We start from the raw sequence: 22,376 nt of genomic DNA, 5'->3' as shown, positions 1-22,376 counted from the left end.
CTGAAGCTGAAGGTCGGGTTCGTAAATGCCTATTTAGGTATATAGATTAAGTGCTAATCACTCAAGGAAAACAAAAGATGTGAAGGGAAGCATCTGGATACTCAGCATTGTTGAAAACTCAGTCTTTTGTTAGGCTCCTACTTCAGAAATCTTGAGCAGCAAGAAAAAGCCTTAGCATATTCTTTTGCACAATAAGAGCAATGAATAAAATAACCTACCCATGGCTAAGAACTTCAAAGGCTTCAATTAAAAAAAAAAATCAAAGCACACTGGAACACTGGACGTTATCCTTCTGCCAGTGTATTTCCCAGTGGGAAATAAATCCAAAACAAAAAATCTCACAAAACAAACAAACAAACTTCTCTGTTGAAAACTTCTTGTTCACTTTTAGAGGTGCAAGCATTTTCTACAACTCTTCGGGTAGTCTCTGCTATGACATAAATTAGGCTTAGCAACGAAAGTGCTGACCCTGTCTTAGCACTTGCACCAGAAATGACACATACTGTACAACCTAATTCCATAATGCTCATTCACATATATAGCTCCACAGAAGTTAATGGGATTATGGAGGGGATTGAAGACTTCAGGATTAGACCAACAGAACCTCTCTGGCTCATTGTAAAGGACTCATGACTGTTCATCCATCTTAGGAGACATATACCATAGACTTTGCTCAAACAAAATAAATAAAAACATCAACAGCACTGCTTTGGTCTCCCTGTCTGCCCTATTCTGTAACTGAACAAAGTGGCATTTAGTGAAGTTAAGAACCAGAAAACTCAAAAAACACCCATGAAACATACAGGCACAGGCAATTAACTGGTGTAGCTCTCTGCTGCAGGATGCCATTGAGACAGAGAATTTTTTATTAGTTTCATCAATTGATTATCACACTGGATATAGCAACAAATCAGAATAAATACGTTCTGTGACCAAAATCTGCTGCCATCTCTTAATAGAGACCTGTGCGCGTGCACACACATGCATGCACCCTAGCACACATATGCAGAGCACATTCTTAAACACGGAACATGTAACTTGCACAAAGGTTTAACATTCCTGGTTTTCCTCCAGATTCAACCTCTGCAAAATCAGTAAACTCAGCCACTCCATGTTTGCAAGGTGGTTCGAAGTTTTCCTGAGCTCTCCTTCTTCCTCACTCCCCCCAGATATTTTCCCTCCCCTACATACAGAAAACACAAGAAGAGACCTGCTCATCACATGACCTTCCTCTGGAGGAATCTTCACATTTGTACTCTCTGAGTCGCCTATGTGTTGAAGGAAAAGGAAGCTGCAAATAGCATTCACAGAGAAAACACAATTCTTACCTTCTTGACTTTTAGGTTAGCCTTCTGGGCATGTGCAATTTACTGGGTACTGTTTCTTTCTTCTCGTCGACAGGCTAGGCATGAGCTTGTGTGTTTGTGTGTGTTTATGTTTGCAATAAATCTGATACACGCAAAGAAGGCACAATCACTGTGTTTTGACTGCCTAAATATAACTACTTCTGTCTTTTTATAATATTATCAATATAATTGGCTTTACAGAACGGAATTATCTTTAAAAATACTATTCTCATTTTAAGGTAATAAGTATACTTACTGCACCAGAAAAGGGAACATAGAAGAAATGAGAGTCAACAGGGACACTAATGTGACACATATGTATGTTTTCTGTATGTTCATATACGCAGCGGAACCAACATGGTCCAGTCCCTACAACTCAGGAGACAGTACCTACCTCTTCTAGTAACCTTGAGCAAGCTAAGCGTCCCCTTGCCTTCCCGGTACCTTCTTGGTAGAGAAGCTGTCCAGGACAAACACTTCCTTTTTGTGGCACAGCAGTAACAGATACAAAAGAGAGCACTCTTTCAGTGGCACAATTCATAAAAACAAAATACTAATGGACCAGATTTCACCCTGAAATAGCGGCACGAACAGCAGTACTAGGCAGAATAAAGAAGCTGAAACTGCAAGCAAGCAAACATTGCTCTTTGGGTGGAAGAGTGAAGAGCACATTGATTTTAGAACAACCCCCAACCAGCATCTTGTGGGCTCCACTCAGATCCCCTTGACCAGGGGGCTGCGATCAGTAGCCACGCGTGGAGGTGCAGCAGCCGCGGCACTGCCACGAGCACAGGGCACTCACTGGTTAAAAATCAAATGTGGTAGCAGCAGGAGCACAGGCAGTTTTGCTGAAATGAGATCTGCACAGCAGGGCATGCATGGCTTTTCTTCATTACCCTAATAGCCTAATAAATAAATAAGGTCCATGACAATCATGCTGGTGATTTTTTTTCTTTCCAAGATGACTTAGGAAAGAGGTAGTCATATCGGGGCTGTAGAATCTGATAATGTAAATAGAAAACAGAGACCCAAACGAAGCCCTTTTTGTGACAGGATTTAATTAGAACCACTGTGAATTCTCAAGCATCTAACCCATCTACCATTCACCAGGCACTGGGGCTACCTGAAGCTGCTACCAATTCTTTTTCGCTCCTGAATTGCTTATGAGCGGATCACAAAAGGTATTTACACCTCTGCATAGAAGCACACAAAATCCAAGTCCTCAGAAGTGACGGTGACCAAGGCTAACCAGCAGCCTCTCTACCTCAAGCACAACGGTTTCATTCCCAGCTCCTGTTTTACCCAAACTATGGCAAGTGTTGGGTTCCCGAGGTACTGTACCCTCAGCGTGTCACACGCAGGGCAGCCCTCATGCGCTGCTGACTTGGTAATTGCATTATCCGCAGGCACTGATGAATGAACAACTGTAATGCATACATCCTGGCCCGAGCTCTCCCGGGACAAGGAGGCGCAACCTCCCCACGCCAGCCTCGCTCAGTTTGCTGAGTCCGAAGGTGCACAGAAAATGCCCGTGTGCATTGCCTTTAATTTTAAAAGCAGCCTTATGTTCTCCTCCCTCTTCCCACCGACAGAAAAATACCATTTCAGTTCTCAAGCAGGAGAAAGTCCTTCCCAAACCTACTTCTCTGCACCCGCGATCTCTTTAACCTGCACATAACAACGCGTGAATCACAGCTCACAAAACCCGCGGTGTAACGCCGACCACACACATCTACAGCCCTCAACACAGAGAGGCTGACACCCCCAGCAGAGTGGCCCTTTAAAGAACACCTAGTCCTTATGGGTATAAATAATCTCCGGAATAAAATGGAGCCAAAGACATTGCCAGCGCGGAGCCGGGGCAGCCACCGGCCGCCGCCGCCCCGGCCAGCCCGACGCCCGGCGGTGCTTACCGGGCAGCCCAGGCGGCGGCTCTCCCGGTCCCGGCTCCCTCGGCCCCCGGTTCTCCCGGCCCCCGGTTCTCCCGGCTTGGCTCGGCCCGGCCCCGGCTCTCCCCGGCAGGCGGGGGCCGACGGGCGCCGCCTCCCCCCCCCTCCGCCCCCCCGCGGCACCGAGCGGGCCCTGCCACAGCACCCGGGAAGGGGGGGTGTCGGAAAAATAAGAAATTAATTATAATTTTAAAATGAAAATTGGGGAAGGGGGGAGAGCCACCCGTGCGGCCCCAGCCCCTCGGCGACCTGTTGCCGGGGGGGGGCAGCGGGGGCGCGGGTCTGGGGGTGACAGGCGCGGGCTTACCGGTGCTGGGCGAGGGGGGCTCCGGTGCATCCGCCGCTGCGTTTAGCGTGGGTTACACGGCAAGGAGGAAGGGGTGAAGGAAGGGCGAAGACAGAACCGGTACATTGCTGAATGCTTCATCCGGAGAGGAAAAAAAATAAAAAATAAAATAGAGAGGGGAAATCCCTATCAGATCCCTGCCCATTCACCCTGCCTTCCGTGGGAGCGGTATTGCCATTTAGGCTTCGTTCATGCTCAGAGGCACAGCATCAGCCTAGGTGCTCTCCTAAAGTGAGGGCAAGGCAGCCGGTCCCGAGCAGAGTACATGCACACAACACCGAAATGAATCAATCCACGCTAGGTCTGATTGGAGCTCCTTTGTGTAAGGAGGAAACGCAGTGGACACGGAGGGAATTTCATCTTCCCCAGACTACCATGACATCTTGCGTCCCTTTCTCTTCTTCAGCAGTCACAATTCTGTTTTCTTTCTTTTTCTCCTTCAAAGTTCTTTTTACCTTTAATATGCTGAAAGCCATAGAAATCTATCTTGTCTCAACTTGGTTGCTACCCATGGATCAAAAATATCCCCAAATAATTCAAAGCAATTGTCACAAGAAATGACGAAGACATCTATCTGTCCAGCTGAGAAAAGATCGAATGTATTTTGGCTACAATTGCCCAAAGATGCAAAGGAAGTTCAGCACCAAACTTTGCCCCATTCAGAAGCCCACTAACCTCTCAAGGACAGCTGGAAAAACCTCCTTAATTTCAGGGAGCTGAATCCGTACAAAAGGCAAGCTATCTGCCTTCCAGATGGGGACCGGAAGTTTGCCGCGATGAGCTGAGCAGCCCTCCGCTTCTCGCAATCCCCACGAGAGAGGAACGTGACCGCAATCGCAGAGCACAACAGCCAGCCAGGAAATCCCAAATCTGAAATCCAGCTTGGGCAGAAAATAACTTGTGGGGCAAGTGCTCGCCACACCTGTCCACTTCTCTCTCGCCCAATGGGGAGAAGGGCGATAAAATTTGTGGCATCCTGCCAAAACCATTGAACCAACATAGGCACGAAACCTCATGGTACTCGGGCTGAATATCATCAAGGAGAAAAACTAGTGAGATTTCATTCACTGATTCCCCTCTTTCCCCTGCAAAAGACTCCCTGCATTGTGAGGATAGCAGTCTGTGAGAATAATCCCAAGGCCTAGGGTTGACCTAACACCTGAAGCGCTGGTTTTCAATTTAGGGATTTGCTGATGTGCAAAATATGTGTGAATTTGCATGTGTATACATCTCCATACAAAAGAGGCAGAGCCCAAGAACAACATAAAGCCAGATAACTGTTGTAGCATTGATCTCTCTTGACCTGGTCAGGGTCTGTAAAGGTTATTTGCCTGCCTTGAAACAGTGCTTCTAAGGACCAGCTCAAGGACCTTCAATTTAAGTAGTAAGCTTGCTAGCTTGTCCCTGGTCCTGGGAATGCCAATGCTGATCTAGAATAGAATGTCCTGTCACAGGCTCCTGCGTGGGGAAGGCAGACAGGTGCTAAGCACAACAGGTCTTTATATCAGACAGATACATGAGGGACACAAAGCGAAGCTGGCCATACCCTTCTACCTCATTAGCACCTATCAGTGCTAGAAGTCCTGGGCCTTGTGTCTGCACTGTCAGTGTACACTCCTACAATCCTTAGAAAGATTACACAGCTGCTTTATGGACCTTCTGCATCAGTACAAATGAGATGACAGCATTACAAGGCATGCATGAGTGATGGTCTTTCTTGCCTGGAACAGAGGAGACAGGTCTGTTAGGACTCAGGCTGAGCACTGACATCTGAGGAATGACCACCAAATGTCCTACCTCCAGCAGCAGGCTGCTGTAAGTCAAACCATGGACAAACTATGACTGCATACTTACATACACAACCCAATTTTCAAGACCTGTCAAGCTTTGCTGAACATCTACCTAAGTTAGAGCAGACAGCTTTCAAAAAATGCATCCCCAGAAAAACAAGCCTGCACTACTTAGTTCATACAGGTAAAAGACCACCAAAATATACTCAGGCTATCTGTGAGAAGCCAGCATTTCCTGCGTAACAGGAGAGGGCTTTGCACCTTACTGCTGTCAGCAGGTGAATTTACAGATGCCCATCTGCTAAGAGTTTTGGAAACTGCAAAAGCTTGTCTCCTGAAATGCCCCATCCTTGAACTCCACTCAAGAACAGGAAGCCTGCCTTCCTGCTTGTGCCCCTGCTGTATTAAAGACCTGTCATTGACTGTTATGTTACTAGCAGCTAGCCATTTCACTTCTAGGATGACACAGAGAGAAAAGAGCATGAACACAGTACGTAGCAGGGCCAGTCAATTGTTAGGAAGTGAGCTCAGTCCTTCCCATGAGGTGCTGCGTTAGCAGAGGGAGTGAATCTTTCATCACAAAGCTACTGGTGAGAAGAGGCTACCCACTAGGTTTCTTCATAGAGTTTGAGTGTTTGAAGGTGCTTAGCAGAGGCAGCTCAGTCTGAATGAATATTCTGAATGAATATTGAATATATGATGTGCATCTTCAGCAAAACTGCCCCAGAGGGCAAGGACTGAGCTCTATTTTTCTCTTGAATGGTTTCTCTCTAGGACAAGTACAGGGAGGCTGCTCACACTGCTGATACTTCAGTTAAAGGCCTGTAAATACGTCTAATGGCCTTCACAGTGATACCAACTGACAGGCATCCATCCCTCTCTTTTAAGGGTTTGTCCTGTGTGCTAATTTAATGGCTGTCCCACACTTGCAACCTTGAGACATTACCCAGGTGCTTTGGAATTTTAATGCTAATCTAAATACCCCCACCGAAACAAGATAAATGTAATGGCTAAATAGCTGCTATGAGAAAACAAAGATAAACGGATTACTGTGCAACACAGAAAAAAAAGCACTCAAAAGAAGATCAGAATCTTTCTTACTAGGAAGGCTTTGGCTTCACCACATTTGCTTTTTCCCCCTTTTATACTGAAATTCTGATTTTTTGAACAAAAATATAAACACAAACATTCAACAGACAGCTGAGTGCATTTGAGTCCGCATTCAGGTTGCAGGAGCTGTGATACCTCCCTTGAATTTTTCTGTACTCTCACAAAAGATGCAACATCATTGTACCTTCTAAATGATAAATATTCAGATAAATATACAGTCACAAATACTCCAAAGTCATTGAAGTCTGCGAGACTTCTGTGATCATCTTCATGATGATGAGGGTTTACCCGATTGACCATTACATTCCCCAAACTGTACCTCTAGATTATGTTGGAGGAGGCACCCATCAGGTCTTTGCAAAAACAGGCTCAGTGCTGCCAAGAAGTGCTGGGAGGGGGATGCCCTGAGTGGGAACTGGATGGGACACCGCTTGCCAGCACCTTGCTGGCGGTGATTGGAGAGGAAGAAAAATCCCTGCTTGACTCAAACCCATATACACTTTGCACAGCAGAATGCCATCCTATTTAAACATGCATCTTATTATTTAAAAATACAAACATATTTTTAAAACAAAATCGGTGACAGCACTGATCCCAAAGCATGACATTTCCATAGCTATTTTCTGAGCAAAAGTGCATCTCGAAGGTGAATTGCCCCACTTAATAGACAGGAGCTTAGACAAGCGAATCAAGTGATGGAGCTAGGGTCAGCCTCTCATCTTCACGGCCTCAGTGGAGGTATACTAACACCAGGCCCCTCTTCAGGGCTCCCCTTCGACATCACACTGTTTGAACCAGACAAAGTCATGCTTATTATGTGAAGGCATCCAGACAGAACAACTGCAACATTTTCCAAAGGCAAAATCATAGAGTGTGGTGAAAGGGAAATTGTATTGAATTTTGCATTACTAACAAGGGATTTATGAGCATGCAGGCTATGTTTGTTCAATCAGAGTTGAAAAGAAAAACAGAATGATATGAAATATCCCTCTAATCCATGAACCCAGTGAACAGGATGGCCCTGGCTATTGTCTCAGTACATGTGGCTCGGGGTTCTTAATCCTTCAAATTATTGGCATGGTGCACTTGTTCTGTGACAGCTCTTTCAGACCTTTTCCCATCTCTATTGTTTTGTTTTCTGCTTGAGTAAATGGTAGAGCAAAAGTGAGACACATTTGTTTCTGCTGTCAGGATGAATGGGCCTGGATCATCATCACGCTGCTGTTTCTGTCGACTTTGTATCTTGGCTAAGGCACATGGGCTTCCATCAAAAAAGGAGTCCTCTCCCATTTAGTCTTGTATGAAAAGTGCAGGGTGGAAATGATGATGTGAACTACAAAGCTGCAGAGTGTGAGGGCCCAAATATAAAAGGCAAATTAAAAGGCAGAATCCACCTCATCTATATCATAGACCTCCGTCCACACCCGTGGTGAGCAAAGGTAAGGAGACAATCTTGCCTCCATTTTTACAAATGGAGAAACTGAGGCAGAGTGGCAATACGACTGTGGCCAGCCAACAAACCAGTGGCAGAGCGGAGCAGTGATCCCAGTCTTTCTTAATGCTAATCTCATCTTGTATCCACTACGCAGCACTGCCTTGGTTTTGCATCCAAATCATTTCAAATTATTAAATCAGGATTACAGTGATTTATACTAATTTTTCACAGACTAACGAGGGGAGCTGCTCTCTGGAAAGGCTTACCTATGAGGTGATCTTGGACAACACAGGGATTTTGTGTCACAGTCTTCAACCCTGGTGGTCTGCAGCACTGGGTATGGTAAATGCTGCAGACTCCCAGCTGATACGGGAAGAGTAAAGATAGCATTGTCTTCTAGGAATGCTTATAAAAAAAGATTTGCACTTGTTCTATTAGCAGCCCTTATTTGTCCTTGAAAGACTCAGAATTACTTTAAAACCATTTTAGAGTCTCCAGAGAGTTCTGCTACCGTTAGTCTTCAAAATATAAATGGAATCACAGTAAAGAAATATGGTTCTTGTTGGTATTGATAGGAAAAAGGGAAGAAAGCCACATTCTGTTTGTGCTTGCTCTGGAGCCTCACTGGAAAGAGAGGACAAAGATAACCTTGGCATCTGCTGTTATATTCTGAATCCCAGGAGGAATGAGGGCTCTCAGTGTTGGTTTAACACTTCTCTTGCTGGGAACTAGGTAAAGGGAACAAGCAGGCTCTGCCAACCGGGACAGTTTCTTCTGAACAGAGGGATAGTTGGATTTTCCTGCACTGGCTTCCACCATCACAGCCTACTCCTTTCTCTGCCTGGTAGACAGGGTGATATGGAGGATGACATACAGACTTATGTGTTCAGAGACCTTGCTCTGTTTCTAGCTTTGCCACCACTTCTGTGTGCAGCCTTGTACAAAACACTTCTCCCCCCTGTGGCATTGCCCCTTCATTTCGAACAAGGGCTGCCACGCATACCAGTTTCCACAGAGATGTTCCCTGTCTCTAATGCAGAAATTCAGGAAAGTTTGTATTCAGCTGAGTTGATTGCAGACCACATGTTCAAGAAATCCATGCTTCCTCAAAGGCAGTGTCTTGCTGTGCAGTTGTGACAGGGTGTGTGGGCGCATGTTTCTGCCTGGCATAATTAATCATTAAACCACTTCAACAAATGATTCTTCTCTGGCAGGCTGTGCAGGGCCATTTGTATATATGAATATATATACACATGTACACACACAAAATACAAAGCCATCTTTGTTAGTTTAACACAGCTCGTTATTTTAACAGGTAATGTTGTATTCCCTGATAAGATATAGATAAAGCTTAGAATAAGGTTTTTCATACAAATGGTAATCGTTTATGAACCTGAAGTGCTTTCCATAAATGCATTATAATGGTTACTTCAGCTTGTTGTGAAGAATAGTTCTGACAACAGACCAGAATGTTTGCGAGCAGCTAACAATAAATAGCATTAAAAGAGCACAAAGAAAGCCCAAGTGCATTTCAGGACTTGGTTTGAGGAAATCTAAACATATTTTTCTTTAACTGATATTTTAACTGATATGTTCTCATCTCCGTTCAAAATCCATAGGGAAATCCAGTCCTCAAGAATGATAAGATCTAAACTAGGGAACAAATACATTCACCAGTTAGAAGACTTCCCCCCCCCCCCCCCAAGGGTAGCAACATAATTTTTCTAGCTAGAGACTAAAGCTGGGCAATACATCAAGTGTGCCAGATCTCAGAAGTCAATAGTGAGGAAACTGCAAAACAATCAATAAGACTGTGCAATGTCCATGACTACCTGTGAAAATAACTTCCTCAGATTGCCTGTGTTTCCTGTGATCTTCCTTTTCAAGATTTCGTATTATTCCTACCTTAAAAGAACAGGAATAGTCTGTGACTCAGGACAATTTCTTCCCTTCCACTTGAGGAAGAACTGGGAGGCCTCTTCTGCCCCTCCTTGCTCCATCCAACCTGGGAAAGAGAGTGAATAAATAAATAAATAAAAGAAGCTGAGCTGTGTTTTTTAGAGCAGATTTGAAAAGTGAAATTGCTGAAAGAACATAGGTTTAGAGACAGATTCAGTTGTTGGCATGGACAAATTGATGAGCAAAAGTACAGGTGATGATAGATTTTATCCTTCATTCAGAACCATTTAAGGCTGTTTGCTTTGGATAAAATACCAATCCAGATTCTGCAGCCTAATTTTTCATTATAAATGCAAATTAAACTGAACAGATCTGGAAAAGATCTGTTATTTCCTTTAGGATTTCTGCATCTTTGCATTTCTTTACACCTGTTCTTAACCCAAATGTAAGAACAGAAACAACCCAAGAGATGTGCTGAATCTAAATGTCTTTGGAAATTAATAAGGCAAGAGAGCCCAAGCTTGTGATATTTTAGACCAAGGCCCATCCCCAGAGCCCCAACCTGTTGATCCTCACTCAGCAGCACTGACTGCCAGGCTTACTCCTCACTACTGCCACTTGAAAACTCAAGTCTTAAACGCAGTTTGGGAGAGTAGCAAAGTAGTCTCTGCCAGGAGTTAATTTGTTTTCTCACTGTATTTCTGTCAGCAATGAGGGAATCTTTCTCCATTCACAGCAAACCTAAAACATTTGCAATGTGAAGGAATTGAGCATAGCAACAGGATACGGACTGGAAAACCTGAAATAAAGCTAAGGTTAAGAAAAAATAGTGTTAGAAAAACAAAAAACAAAACAACAACAACAACAACAACAAACAGATTCCTTCATCACTCCTTAATCATGGAAATTTAAGCTTGTATATAATATTACATCTAAGTTCAGATCTATCTTGCATAAAGAATCATAATAAATAATGGTAAACTTATCTCTCAGAATTTGAAGCAATAATAATAATCATCATCATAATGCTTTCCTGCTTTCCATTAAAGGCTCTAAAGGCATTTTGGGGTCATCAGCAAAGTAATTTTCACAGCCCTGCCATTAGACAGACAGATTTTTATTTTTTTTTTCAAATTTCTTTTCCATCAAAGAATGAAGTAATATGGTGTGAGTGCTCCCTCTCACCTCCTTACAACTTAGGCTAAAAAGAGTCACTACCTGCAAAGCCTCACTCAAAAGCCCAGCTCAAAACATGCTCTGGGAGACTTGTTTCCAGCTGCAGAGCCCTTCTCCTCTCCCAGCCTCCCAAAATAGTCCTTTTCCTACCTGGGCAGCCTCTTATCCTGATGAGTGGACATTTAGCATGAAACCTGTACAATGCCAGGGCCAGGGTGAAGGAGTAAATCCAGCTCCTTGTCCTTCGACAAACCTCCCTGGCACTGGGCTGCTAATGCCTGCTGAGCCCCAGCCCGTCATGGGGAGCCCACTTCCAGCACCTGGTTCGGTGCCAGGCCTTTGTATCCTTCACAGCTGATTAATGCCTTAATGCCTTGTTGACTCATCCATTTTCTCTTTTAATTCCTAAATCTATCTGTTATATACATTCTACAAATCATCTCTTCCAAGTAGTCACCATCCCTCTGAGGTAAATTAAGTGTTATCCACAAGCCTCAGGCATGGGCCTGCCACCTAGCAGCTGACTGACCAAGGAGCTTGAGCTGGGATTCCAGTACTGGAGTCCTAGGAGTGATCGGAGTACGTGAGGTACACCTCACGCATACAGAGCCCACATCCTGCTCTGCTGCCCCTTTATAGGGCGGTTAATTCTGACTGAGGGGCAAAAAGGAAAACTGGGGGCAGCAATGTTTTAGGTTCTCACAAGCAGTCAAGCAAAACTCTGAGTCCTCACGTTTGTGTTCTGCTACACAGTTTATGTCTGTCTCCATCTCAGGCTTAAAACCGATGAGTGAGAAGTACACTCTATATACAGAGAAAGAAGTACACTCTGTATACAGAATCCCTAATGCTCTGAAATATTTAGATAATTTCATGTCATTGTGCTAGCATTTGTTTGAAATAAACATATACAAATTATGGAGAATTACTTAAAGACATACCCTGAGTCACTGGGCTTTCACTGTCACTGGTTTACTGAATAAACCTCTCCACTCTGGGAGCGTCAGTGGTTTATACTGTACACACAAAGGATCAAAGAGCCTCATCTTTATGACATGCATCTTATAAGCATATAGAAATACTTCTGCTATTTAATTTGGGATACCCTTAATGACGAAGCTGGGAGTCACCTTTCCTCTGTAGCTTTCAAGCAGTTTCAGACAGAAAGCAAAGCTCATTATTTCTGAGACGCAGAAAATTAAACGACTGGCACACAGTCAAAAATCAAGCCAGGGATCTGGGACAGAAACCCTGCTGTTCTGAGTCCCAGCCTAAGGTCCTGTGCACAAATCCTTCTTCACTGGATACTGCCTGCAAGGCATGATCCTTTCTGTTAACTCAAATTGAGACAGCTTTTGTATTCCAGAACAGAAATCTGTTCTTTCATACCTCTGAATTACCCTCAAAATTTCCATCATTATCTGCAAGCCATTAGTATAATCTCAGTTTTATTTCACAGTCCCAGCACTTCCATTAGTTGCAAGCCTATCTGTATGAAAGCTTTTGTCTAAGAGCTGTTATCAAGACAAACCTTATCTATGATAAACAAAACTCTTTTTTTTTTTTTTTAAAACAGGTAACATAATGCAGTGGAAGGAGGGAAATATAGAGCTTCCACCTAAGGATTATGGATATGAAACCACACTGGGTTAAACAGTGACAGGTATTGTTACTACTGGAGTATTTCAGTGGTGTGTTTGGATTATTGCCTTTCTGCTCAGACTGTTGCAAGACCATTCCTATCAAACAAATATTCTCCTTATTCAGCTGGCCCCTTGCTTGACTGACCCCGATGGGACAGACAAAGGCAAACACACCAAGTAACTTTTAGCACACGTACTCCATAAGTGTCTGCAGGATAACAACATTGGGGACTGCTGGGCAAAGCCTGGGGGTGCTGATTTAGATGCTGGACTACAATGATGAATCTCAAGTGCCAAGGCAGTCTGATTGCCATTATTGCCCAGAAGCTTGGGGACAGATTTTTGTCCTCTGCATATTAACTAAGTGAATATATGCAAATGCAACAAACATTAAAACCATCAGTCATATAGCTTAACTTAATAAATATATGCAGATATGGCATCAGGACCACTCATGCCATACTGGCTGTGGCAACCATTTTAAGTACATAGCCACATGTCAGTTTATAGCACTGTGTCCAGAGAGCGTACCATTGTTTTTTCTTTCTTTATTTATTTTTATTTATGAGAGCTTTATTGTGATTGCTATAAGGACACAGTCACTAGCAATTTTGATAGTCAGGCACAGCCACAATCTAAGGTATGGAAAAATATAAGCCTGCAAGATACATTCTTATGCGAAAACCTATGCAAGTACGTAGGTACATATGTATATTCTCATGCCCAAGGCACACAATGCATTATGTAAAAATCATTATCCTTTGTGAACATTGTCTTCTGGTGATGCTTGAAGCTACACAGATTAAAGAAATTGCTCTGCCTTCCACTGAACATTTAATTTGCCTGAATGTTGGCTGTTATGATAAACAGATTGTAATAAATGTGGTCTTGGAAAATTTAATCCATTTCTCTGTTATTTCATTGCAGCTTAAGTCTGTAAAAGGTGCTCAGTGGCTAAGGAAAATTAACTGCATATAATAGAGAAAGTCTATTACCAGCTTAATAATGCTTCAAAACAATATAAAGATACACATCCCTTCGTGCCTTGGGTACATCCATGGAGTCATCCATGGAGTCAGCCTTCACTGACCAGGTAAAAATGGTCTTTGTCTGGAGGACAAAAGTGCAATAGAGACTACTGCAGTAGAATCAGAAACAGTTCACACCATATGTGGTTTGCAGAAAATATCAGATGTTAACATAATTTGAATGCACTTTTCATGTAAATAGAAGTTGCTAGACTAGATGGTAATTGTCTTCTGTCAATGGCACAAACCCTGCTGCAGGTGTTAGGGGATGAAACTTCAAAGATTTTCAGAAAAAAATGTGATGGAAAAAAGATCGCCTTGGAAAGAAGAATGGTGAACTGATGGCTACTCTAGAGATCATCTTTCAACCTCAAGGTACAACTCCTGCCACTGATGCCAGCATTTTTGATGGAGCAATATGCTGAACATGTTGAAACCTGATGCTAGCAACACACTTAATGACTATGCTATGAAATGTTTTCTGTCATACCTTTGAGTCGCAGCAGCAGGATTGTAGGCTGAGCTGTTTGTGCTGCCAGAAGTCTCAAGACTCAGACTAGAAGTAGAAAAGGAGAAGTCCAGAGGTTTTCCAAACCTCTGGCAGAAAGCTAGCCATACTTTTATCAACAGTGAAGGGAAAAAAATAAAAAAATCTGTAGAAAACAAAGGTATAATTACTGCAAGTGACCAAGCTGTGGGGTCACCTGCAGTGACTCCACATGTTTTAAGGCCTGCCTTTCCTTCTACTAGCATGAGGAAGCAGACACCAGAGTGACACTGCATATGTCTGGCTGCACTGGAGCTCTCACGCGTAGCTGGGGCAGAGAAGGCAGCCTGCACAACAGTGTCCATACAAACAGGCCAGGTACCTGAGGTGTAGAAAGGTCTTGGGACGCTCAGTCAAGACATGTTTTTTTCACCTGGGCCAAGCAAGTCAAGGGCTATACCAGTGTGCCATGGCAAAACTGACTGCAGCACAGCTGCCTTTGCTTGAAGAAGGAAAAAGAACACATCAGAGACATGGAAGGCAGAACAGGAGTGAACTGTGCTTTCAGATCACTGTGTTGGTTTTGTCTTCAACAAAATCAACAGGTGATGCAATTCAGTCTTTGACGGAGGCCTTGTGACTTTGCTGAACCCATCCCATCAGCCCAATGAGGCCCCGAAGCAGGGCAGTGCTCTGGAACTGCGCGCACTGGGCAAAGCTGCTCTGGCGCAACACAGTACGCGAGCTACGTGCTGAACAGGTGACTGGTGGGTTTATGCACATCATTCCTGCACCTGAGTTTCCTTCATCTCAGAATATGGTTGGATTGGGGCCACACTGAGAAAGGCCCCTCCACAAGTAAGAGTTTGACAACACTGACTTGCAATGCCCCAGGGGCCCCGAGGGGGCATGCAAAGCAGGCACTGATGGTTGGGAAAGCCTTTATTGCTTCCTTATTCATTTTATGCTGCATGCTTCTGCAAATTCCTTTTTCTGTCTTTTCTAAATGTTTATAAGTCTGTGTATATTCATGAAACACAATGATATCTTTTTACACATGCACCAATCTGGGTTATTACTATTAGGAAAGAGAAAGAGAAGACAACATTTCAAAATAATAATTATATAGAGAATTGCATTGATGACATGCCACATGATACATTAATTCTAATATTTTTATATAAGCTTAATCCACTAAAATTCATTACTTTGGTTTCAGGAACACTTAGACTGGAATATAGACATACGAAAATAAAAAGTAAGTGGGATGTGGTAGCAGAATAAACAGTCAGTACTAGGAAAATACTAGGGCTCAGATTTCAGGCAAGCCACCACTGGCAACATAAAAAGGTTTAGCAAAAACTTCATATTTTAATGTCTTTACTAGCTGTCATCTTAAAATGGTCACAAACTTCAGGTTTCATCATGAAACACAGAACTTTTCACAATTTTTTGTCGCTGTTGCTATTTTTTTTTGTGATTAGACAGAGTAGTAGAGGGGCATATAAAACCCAGTGTCACTTTGAATCTTGCTAAAATCTTGACCTGTGACATTCATCAACAGTTAAGTTCTGCTACTTAAATATTTGCTGTATGAAAATATATATATATATTTCTTTTATAGCTACATCACCACATTTTGTTTTTATTTTATTTTATTGTTGTTCCCTCTTTGTTGCAGCAGCAAGGCACATTACAAACCCAGAAGAACCATACAACTAAGCAACTCAGATCCTGGAACTAACTGAACATCTCAAAGCAGCTAAACATTACTTATACACAACCTAGAATGTGTAGATAGATTTACATCACCTATGTGAAGCATACTTTATTCAAAGAACAAAAGACCAAATCCCTGCCTTGTGAAACTCCTCTTAAACTGATAAGGTTCACTTCAAGCTGGCTACACATTAAAATAGATTCCTGGGAATATACTATCAGCAGAGATTTGACCTGATCTCCCTTTAAAATAAATCACCATGTAATCAGTTTCTGTGCAAAACTAAGAGTCAGAGTTCCCCCTTTCCCTCTGACTGTAAAAAGCTGCTCTGTACCATATTATCAGCTCCTTTTGACTTCTCAGCCTCCGGAGGTTGTGCCTGTGTGTGGTCTGCTCACCCTGGGAAGTATGACCAGCAACTCACGTCTGTCTGCCACATTTGCCCAACAGCCATGCGTGGCCCAAAGTTCGTGCTGCAGAATGATGCACACATGGCAATGATTAATGGGGACTGGGAAATAAATGAAGTGCCCAAGTCACAGGAGAGCTTTGGAAGGGGCACAGAATGGAGGACAACAAAGCATCCCTCTCCAGTTTGATCATGTGTTCACACCAACTGTAAGAGTGAAGAAAGAGATAGCGTCTACTCCTAGAAAACAGATTAGCTTATTATGACCAGGAGTTATAATACAATAAAAATGAAGAATATCATATCTGGAAAGGTCATCATAAAAGCATCAGTTTCATGGCAGTTCTGAAACTGACAGCAGGGCTACTAGATTAGAGAGATTAAGGCAGTATTTGATAAAGAAATACGGGGAGATTAAGAAAAATAGTATCCCTTATGCTAACCCACAGAGCTCTGTGATGTAATGTTTCAGAATGTGTTTTTCATATAAAAATACCCACAAATTGTTCACAAGATACCTGTGCAAGGACACAGAGATATGCACAGAAACACATGCTACATGAGGCTGGGGATCAGCAGTGTCCACATCTTGTTGAATGTAGTCTTCTTCCTCCTGCCACATCCTTATGCCATGTATCACCAAGTGTTATGTTTATGTGTGTGTGTAGATGAGGAAAAGATGAGTTTTCACAGCTGCTAAATTTGCTTGCTATGCCTAGCCCAGCCCCACAAGGCAGCCATCCCACCCACATAAACATGGGAACTGGAAGGCAGCGCTCAGCCCTGTGCCTTTTACTCCAAAGACTAGTAAGTACTGCTGGCCGGTCTCTGGGCACCCTAAAAAAAGAAGGAACTATTCTTGAAATCTCTCTCCCTTCTTATGTCTGACCAGACCAAGTGTGAAATACTGTGTATGATTTTTTTTTCCTGCCTGAAAATCTCTGTATATAATACATGGATAAGTAATATATATATCACAGGCAAGCTTCTCCACACATCACAGCCGACAGAGCCTCACTGTCTCTGCTAGTGGCTGTGATAAGGATGATGAGGCCATCCAGTTCCAGAGTTTCCATGCATTTCACCTGCCTTGTGCAGCTTTCTTCATGCTCAGCTGGGAGAGGTTTTGAGACGTCTGGCCATGTGCATCACTTCAGGTGGGGAAGATGATAGGATATTATAAAAATAAATAAATAAATTATTAAAAAAAAAAACAGTCAAAGGAAATGGCAGAAGTTACGTCTACTTTCTATTTTTTTTTCTACCAGTATTTTCAGTTAGCTGTTTGTTTTTAGCTTCTTGTCTACTTTGACATATTCAAACAGTTGTGGTAGTCAATGGTATTTATATTTATCAGTTTTTGCAGTAAAGGGCAAAGGCTGTTCCTTTTCAATTTAGACATTATTCACTGTCTCTCAGCCAGGATGGATTGCAATCACTCCAGTGAAATACGCTTTAGTAAAAGACCACTCTGAAATTACAGCTAATGGAGAACAGTGCTGCACGGGGTTGATATTTTCATTAGTTTGAGTACTACCTCCTTCTCCGTGTGACAGCACTTCTTCCACACCGACTGAAATGGCTCGAGAGGACAGTGCCTAGATATAAGCGTGGGACAGGGCATCCTCAGAAAAGAGACTCCCCAGCCTGGACCCAGCAGTGTCCCCGACATTGGCAGGACAGTAGCTCCTGATGGGGCACAGGGTGAGTCTGGTCTGAATGGCAAGGGAGTGGGCTGAGGGACAGAGTTAAAAGTGGGATGTTCTGGGTAGCAGGGCAAAAAGGGCTTTCAAAAGCTGGATTGCAGTGGAAATAGTTGTATTTACTTACAGACTTACATGAAGTGTGGAGCTCTGGAGAGGTAATTTAAAACAAAACTCAAACATTATTTTTGAAGAGATTATCCTATAAAGCATGAATTAGTATTACTTGACATCTCTCATCCAAGTACCACCTGTATTGCACATATTAGTTAAATCCGAAGTACAATGCCATAGAAACTATTAAGCAGGACAGTGCATAGAACAGCTGTACATACTCCATACTTGTTTATATACTTTCTGGTCACTGCTTGGGTAATAAAACACTCATACTGTACTCTCTGGTTCTGTGGCATGAGCAGAGCTCCTTTAGTGAATTATGACATTGTATTAATTCATTCCAGGTCTAGCTATTAGCCAGCACAGCAACAGCTCAATTTCCATGTTCTGAGGTTTGCACATATAATAAATCATTGTGGCAGCATGGGAATTTATGTGAGCAGTTCCTCATACACTTACAAATTCATATACCTATCAAAGGCTGTCTTGTTTTGCACCTCGCTTCAGCCACCACCTGCAAAAAGCTTGCTGAAGTTTCAGGATCTGACATGTTCATCAGATCAAGTTATGCAGCAAGAGAGAGCCAGTGGCACCAAAGATTTGCAGGACCTCTTGAAGAAATGTTTAACATGGAAACTCTTATTGTTACGTTCTTGTTCCCCCTCTACATTCCCAAGCACATTCAGCACACTCACATACTGAAATCACAGTTATAGTAATCTATACATTTTGACTGTTCCCACATTTTAAGGCATTCACCATGTCCCAGTTACACTGGCATGGTAGTTTCAGGCAAGCAGAGGTACACAGCACGTATTCAGCATATTCAGTTGATACACAGAGGAAAGAAATCCCTTCTGGCCCTAAGCTGTGCAGAACAAAAGGGACAGGACAGGATTTTCAGCAAAGTTCAAGGAGCTGGACACCCAAATCTCATTAAAAATGGCTAAGTGACTTCATCTTTTTTAAAAAATACTAGCTGCAATTATTCAAAGAACACATCAGTTAGTATATTTGGATGTCACGATTCTGGTTTATAAAAATAGGAGCCTAAATTAAGCTCCTAAACCCATACTAAGTCATTGAGGTAAGCTTCCTGGTTTGCAAAAGTGCTGAATACCAGCCACTCCCACTGACTCACAGAGTGCACTCAGCACCTTGCTAGAAAATCAGGCTCAAATTAGAGCACTGAGATGAAACTATTAATCAGCAGAGTCTCAAATCAAAAACAGCTCATCAGGGGAAGCAAGGAATAGAAAAAAAAGGGGACTACAGGGAAGACTAAAGAGATTGCTTTGCAAAGGCAGCTTGAGTTTGTTCCAGGAGAATTTCCTTCAGAAGTTTGACATTATTAGCATATGTAACATGAAACAGTTCCACAAAAAGCAGTCCTTCGCTTGAGTCTGCTAGGACAACAATAACACCAGTTTCACATAATGCACCAGGCATCCCCAGAGACTTGCACTAAATCATGTTGACAAGAAAATCAAGACAGAAACCATGCAGGAGAGCTTTGAGAAATAAATCAAAAAGGCTAAGCTGATTCTGCACCACAGATCTGTGCATATATAAACCATCTTCCACCAAAATCATCTCAGACTGATGCTATGGCATATAAAAATGTAGAAGGCAGGACAAGGGCAATGAAGAGATTACATGTCATGTAAGGCTATGAAAAATAAATAATCCTCAGCTAGCAGCTCAGGAATTCTGTCCTGACTATGTCCATCTACTATTGCTTCAGCAGTAGCAGGATTGGGCCCCTGTTGTTGAATATAGCATGTTTCTCTGAAATGTTTGAACTACCATGAGTTGATTTTATACCTGCTAGATACAGGTTCTCCCATATTATTTATCTTCTGATGAATATAACAAGTTTTCTTTACATAGATTCAAGTGCTTCCCACTTACATACATTCCTAGATTGCCTTAATATAGTTCTATAAAAAGGTAAATGTTTGGCCTCTTTCCAGAGAGGCATGGCAGCCATAAAGCTCTTCTAACTTGTCCCTTGAGAATTCTCCAGGACAGAGGAGACACAGGACAAATCTACCAGAAGAATCTCTGACACACTGTGTCCTCTTCTCAGCCACCAGCGCTGGGGGCTTACATGCATGTCCCAAAAGTGTCAAAGCTCTGGTGAGCCCTGGGAGACAACTGCACCCTGAGAGCTATGAAAGACAAGAAAATTCAGAACGGCTTCAAGGCTACACTAAATTAGATGGAGGCTTGTCTAGGTTTAACGATAGTGAGTGTTATGTCACCACGGTCCTTCCAGTCTTTGGCTTGATCAGTGATTCTGGCCTACATGCCTCGGTAGATACGTCTTCCTCTGTAATTATATTTGATACAATCTTGTTTTGACAAATATGCACTCCAAACATATTATTATTTCTCAATATATTTTTCACAACTCTCTACTTGGTCTATTTTGCACCTCTTATTCATTACTTTAGGCAGTTCCCACCCCAGACTCTTTGCACTCCATGTTCCCAAGACGAGAAAGAAATACGGTGACTAAGGGGAAAATGTGTACAAGAAGGTGGTATGAATAACAAAGATGGGTGTGCTTCCATAAATCAGCAGTCACCATGGTCACAGATGGCCTCCAGCTTCAAGACTACCAGGTGACAGTGATTTGTAGGCAGTGCAGCAAAGAAAGGCCTTGAGGAGGCTTGTGAAGGACAGCTGGGGAGTAGCTGAAGTTCAGTGAAGGAGTCCCTCCCATTGTAAAAAAAGGTGCCTGAGCAGAAAAAAGAAGTCAAACAAGGAGATAAATATCAATGGTACAAAGCAGAGACACAAGAATTTGAGTGTAATTGCATTAAACAGTAAGTGAAATTTTAGCTATGAAAAAGAAATTGCTTCTCTGGCTTTGTTATATGTACCAAAACTGATATTTTTGTAGTAAAATTTGATTTTTGTTTTGTTTTCAGATGTCTGGCTTATCCTATCTTAACAAGCGTGTTGGTTGTTGTCTTTTTTCTTTTTCTTGGAGAAATAATGAACACCCATGTTCTGAAAATTGTAAAAACTTCCACTGGAAGAGTAGTGAAAGCTGTGTATATTAATATATTGTTAAGAAACCAGGTGCATGAGAAATCAATCTGATACAATATAATTTAATACTTGGTACTTGGTACTTAACCAGATAGTATCTTTCACTAATACCACGTTTGGGTATGGGTAGTGCTTACCAAATCCCAGCTAGTAGTTATGTTACTAGTAAAATCCTTTGGAGCAAGTTTTGTAGACAAAGATAATATCTCTTCCTAAAGTAACTGATACAACTGAGAAAAAACAGACCAGTTTCTGGTAATGTCTGCTTCCTAAGTCTTTGGCAGAAACACTCCATCATTCGCAGTGGATTTACCTTTCCTGACCCTCTGACTCAAACCTTTGACTATGCCATTCAACTCACTACCAATATAACTACAGAGAATAATAATGTCCTGGTTGAGACATAGACATGTTTAGACTACTTACTTTACTTCTGTAATACATGTATTCACTGAAAAGGTTTGTTCCAAAGGACCTACTGTCTAAGAAGCCAAAATCTGACGTTTCCAATAAGCACCGTTCTAGGACAGATTTCCAAGGCTGGATCCCAGCCCACTGAAGGCCTGCCAGACAGACACCATGCCTTTCATCTGCCTCTGGGAGTGATCAAGAGGGGGGAGCCCCATTCAAGTATCATTGGAAATGTAGCAAACTGTCACCCAATTTCCCTCTGCATCAGTAGAGAAAGGAGGCAAAATCCTATTCACTGATTTCCTTAGATTTCTAGGCAGGTGGAGAGTAATTTCACACCATCCTTACTGCCATGTATTGAGGATAAGAATCCAAACATAAAACACCACAGCTTTAGGAGCCACTCACTGGCTCATTTCAGCATAACACTAACCTACAGAACCAGCTTATTCTTTGCAAGACAAAAATTCTGCTTCTGGGCATGTATCTGACTCCTGAAAGTGACGCTTTACAGCTTGAGCAGCGTGCTGCTCTTCAAAGAGAAACTTCAAACAAGCCAACTGTGCTTGAAATATATCCACGGTACATCGTTACCTTAAAAAAATAAAAATCAAAGAAGAGAAAGAGTGCCTCGGTAGAAGTGACCTGGCAAGAAGGACTCTTCCAGTAGCAGGTATCTGACATTGCTAGTTAATGACCAGCTCTGACTTTAGCACTTGTAAGGAGGAAGACGAGTGGGAGGAGGCA

The 22,376-nt window shown here is 42.5% G+C and overlaps 1 protein-coding gene across 2 annotated transcripts in view; it reads right to left on the bottom strand.

Moving 5' to 3' along the window:
- Positions 1-22,376, bottom strand: part of LOC310902832 (uncharacterized protein) — a 109,598-nt gene that overhangs the window by 40,286 nt on the left and 46,936 nt on the right. For both annotated transcript variants that reach the window (XR_014587029.1, XM_083844961.1), the window contains one exon: positions 9,882-9,981. Coding sequence is in view for 1 of the 2 variants with exons in the window: in XM_083844961.1 (XP_083701087.1) it covers positions 9,882-9,981 (100 nt within the window). In the remaining variant the exon portion in view is untranslated. The remainder of the gene's footprint in view (positions 1-9,881; positions 9,982-22,376) is intronic.

This window comes from Anser anser (assembly GCF_964211835.1).
Source record: "Anser anser genome assembly, chromosome: 7".
NCBI classification, from domain to species: domain Eukaryota; kingdom Metazoa; phylum Chordata; class Aves; order Anseriformes; family Anatidae; genus Anser; species Anser anser.
The sequence above is the reverse complement of the archived record's forward strand: the minus strand, read 5'-3'. Positions and strand labels throughout refer to the sequence as shown.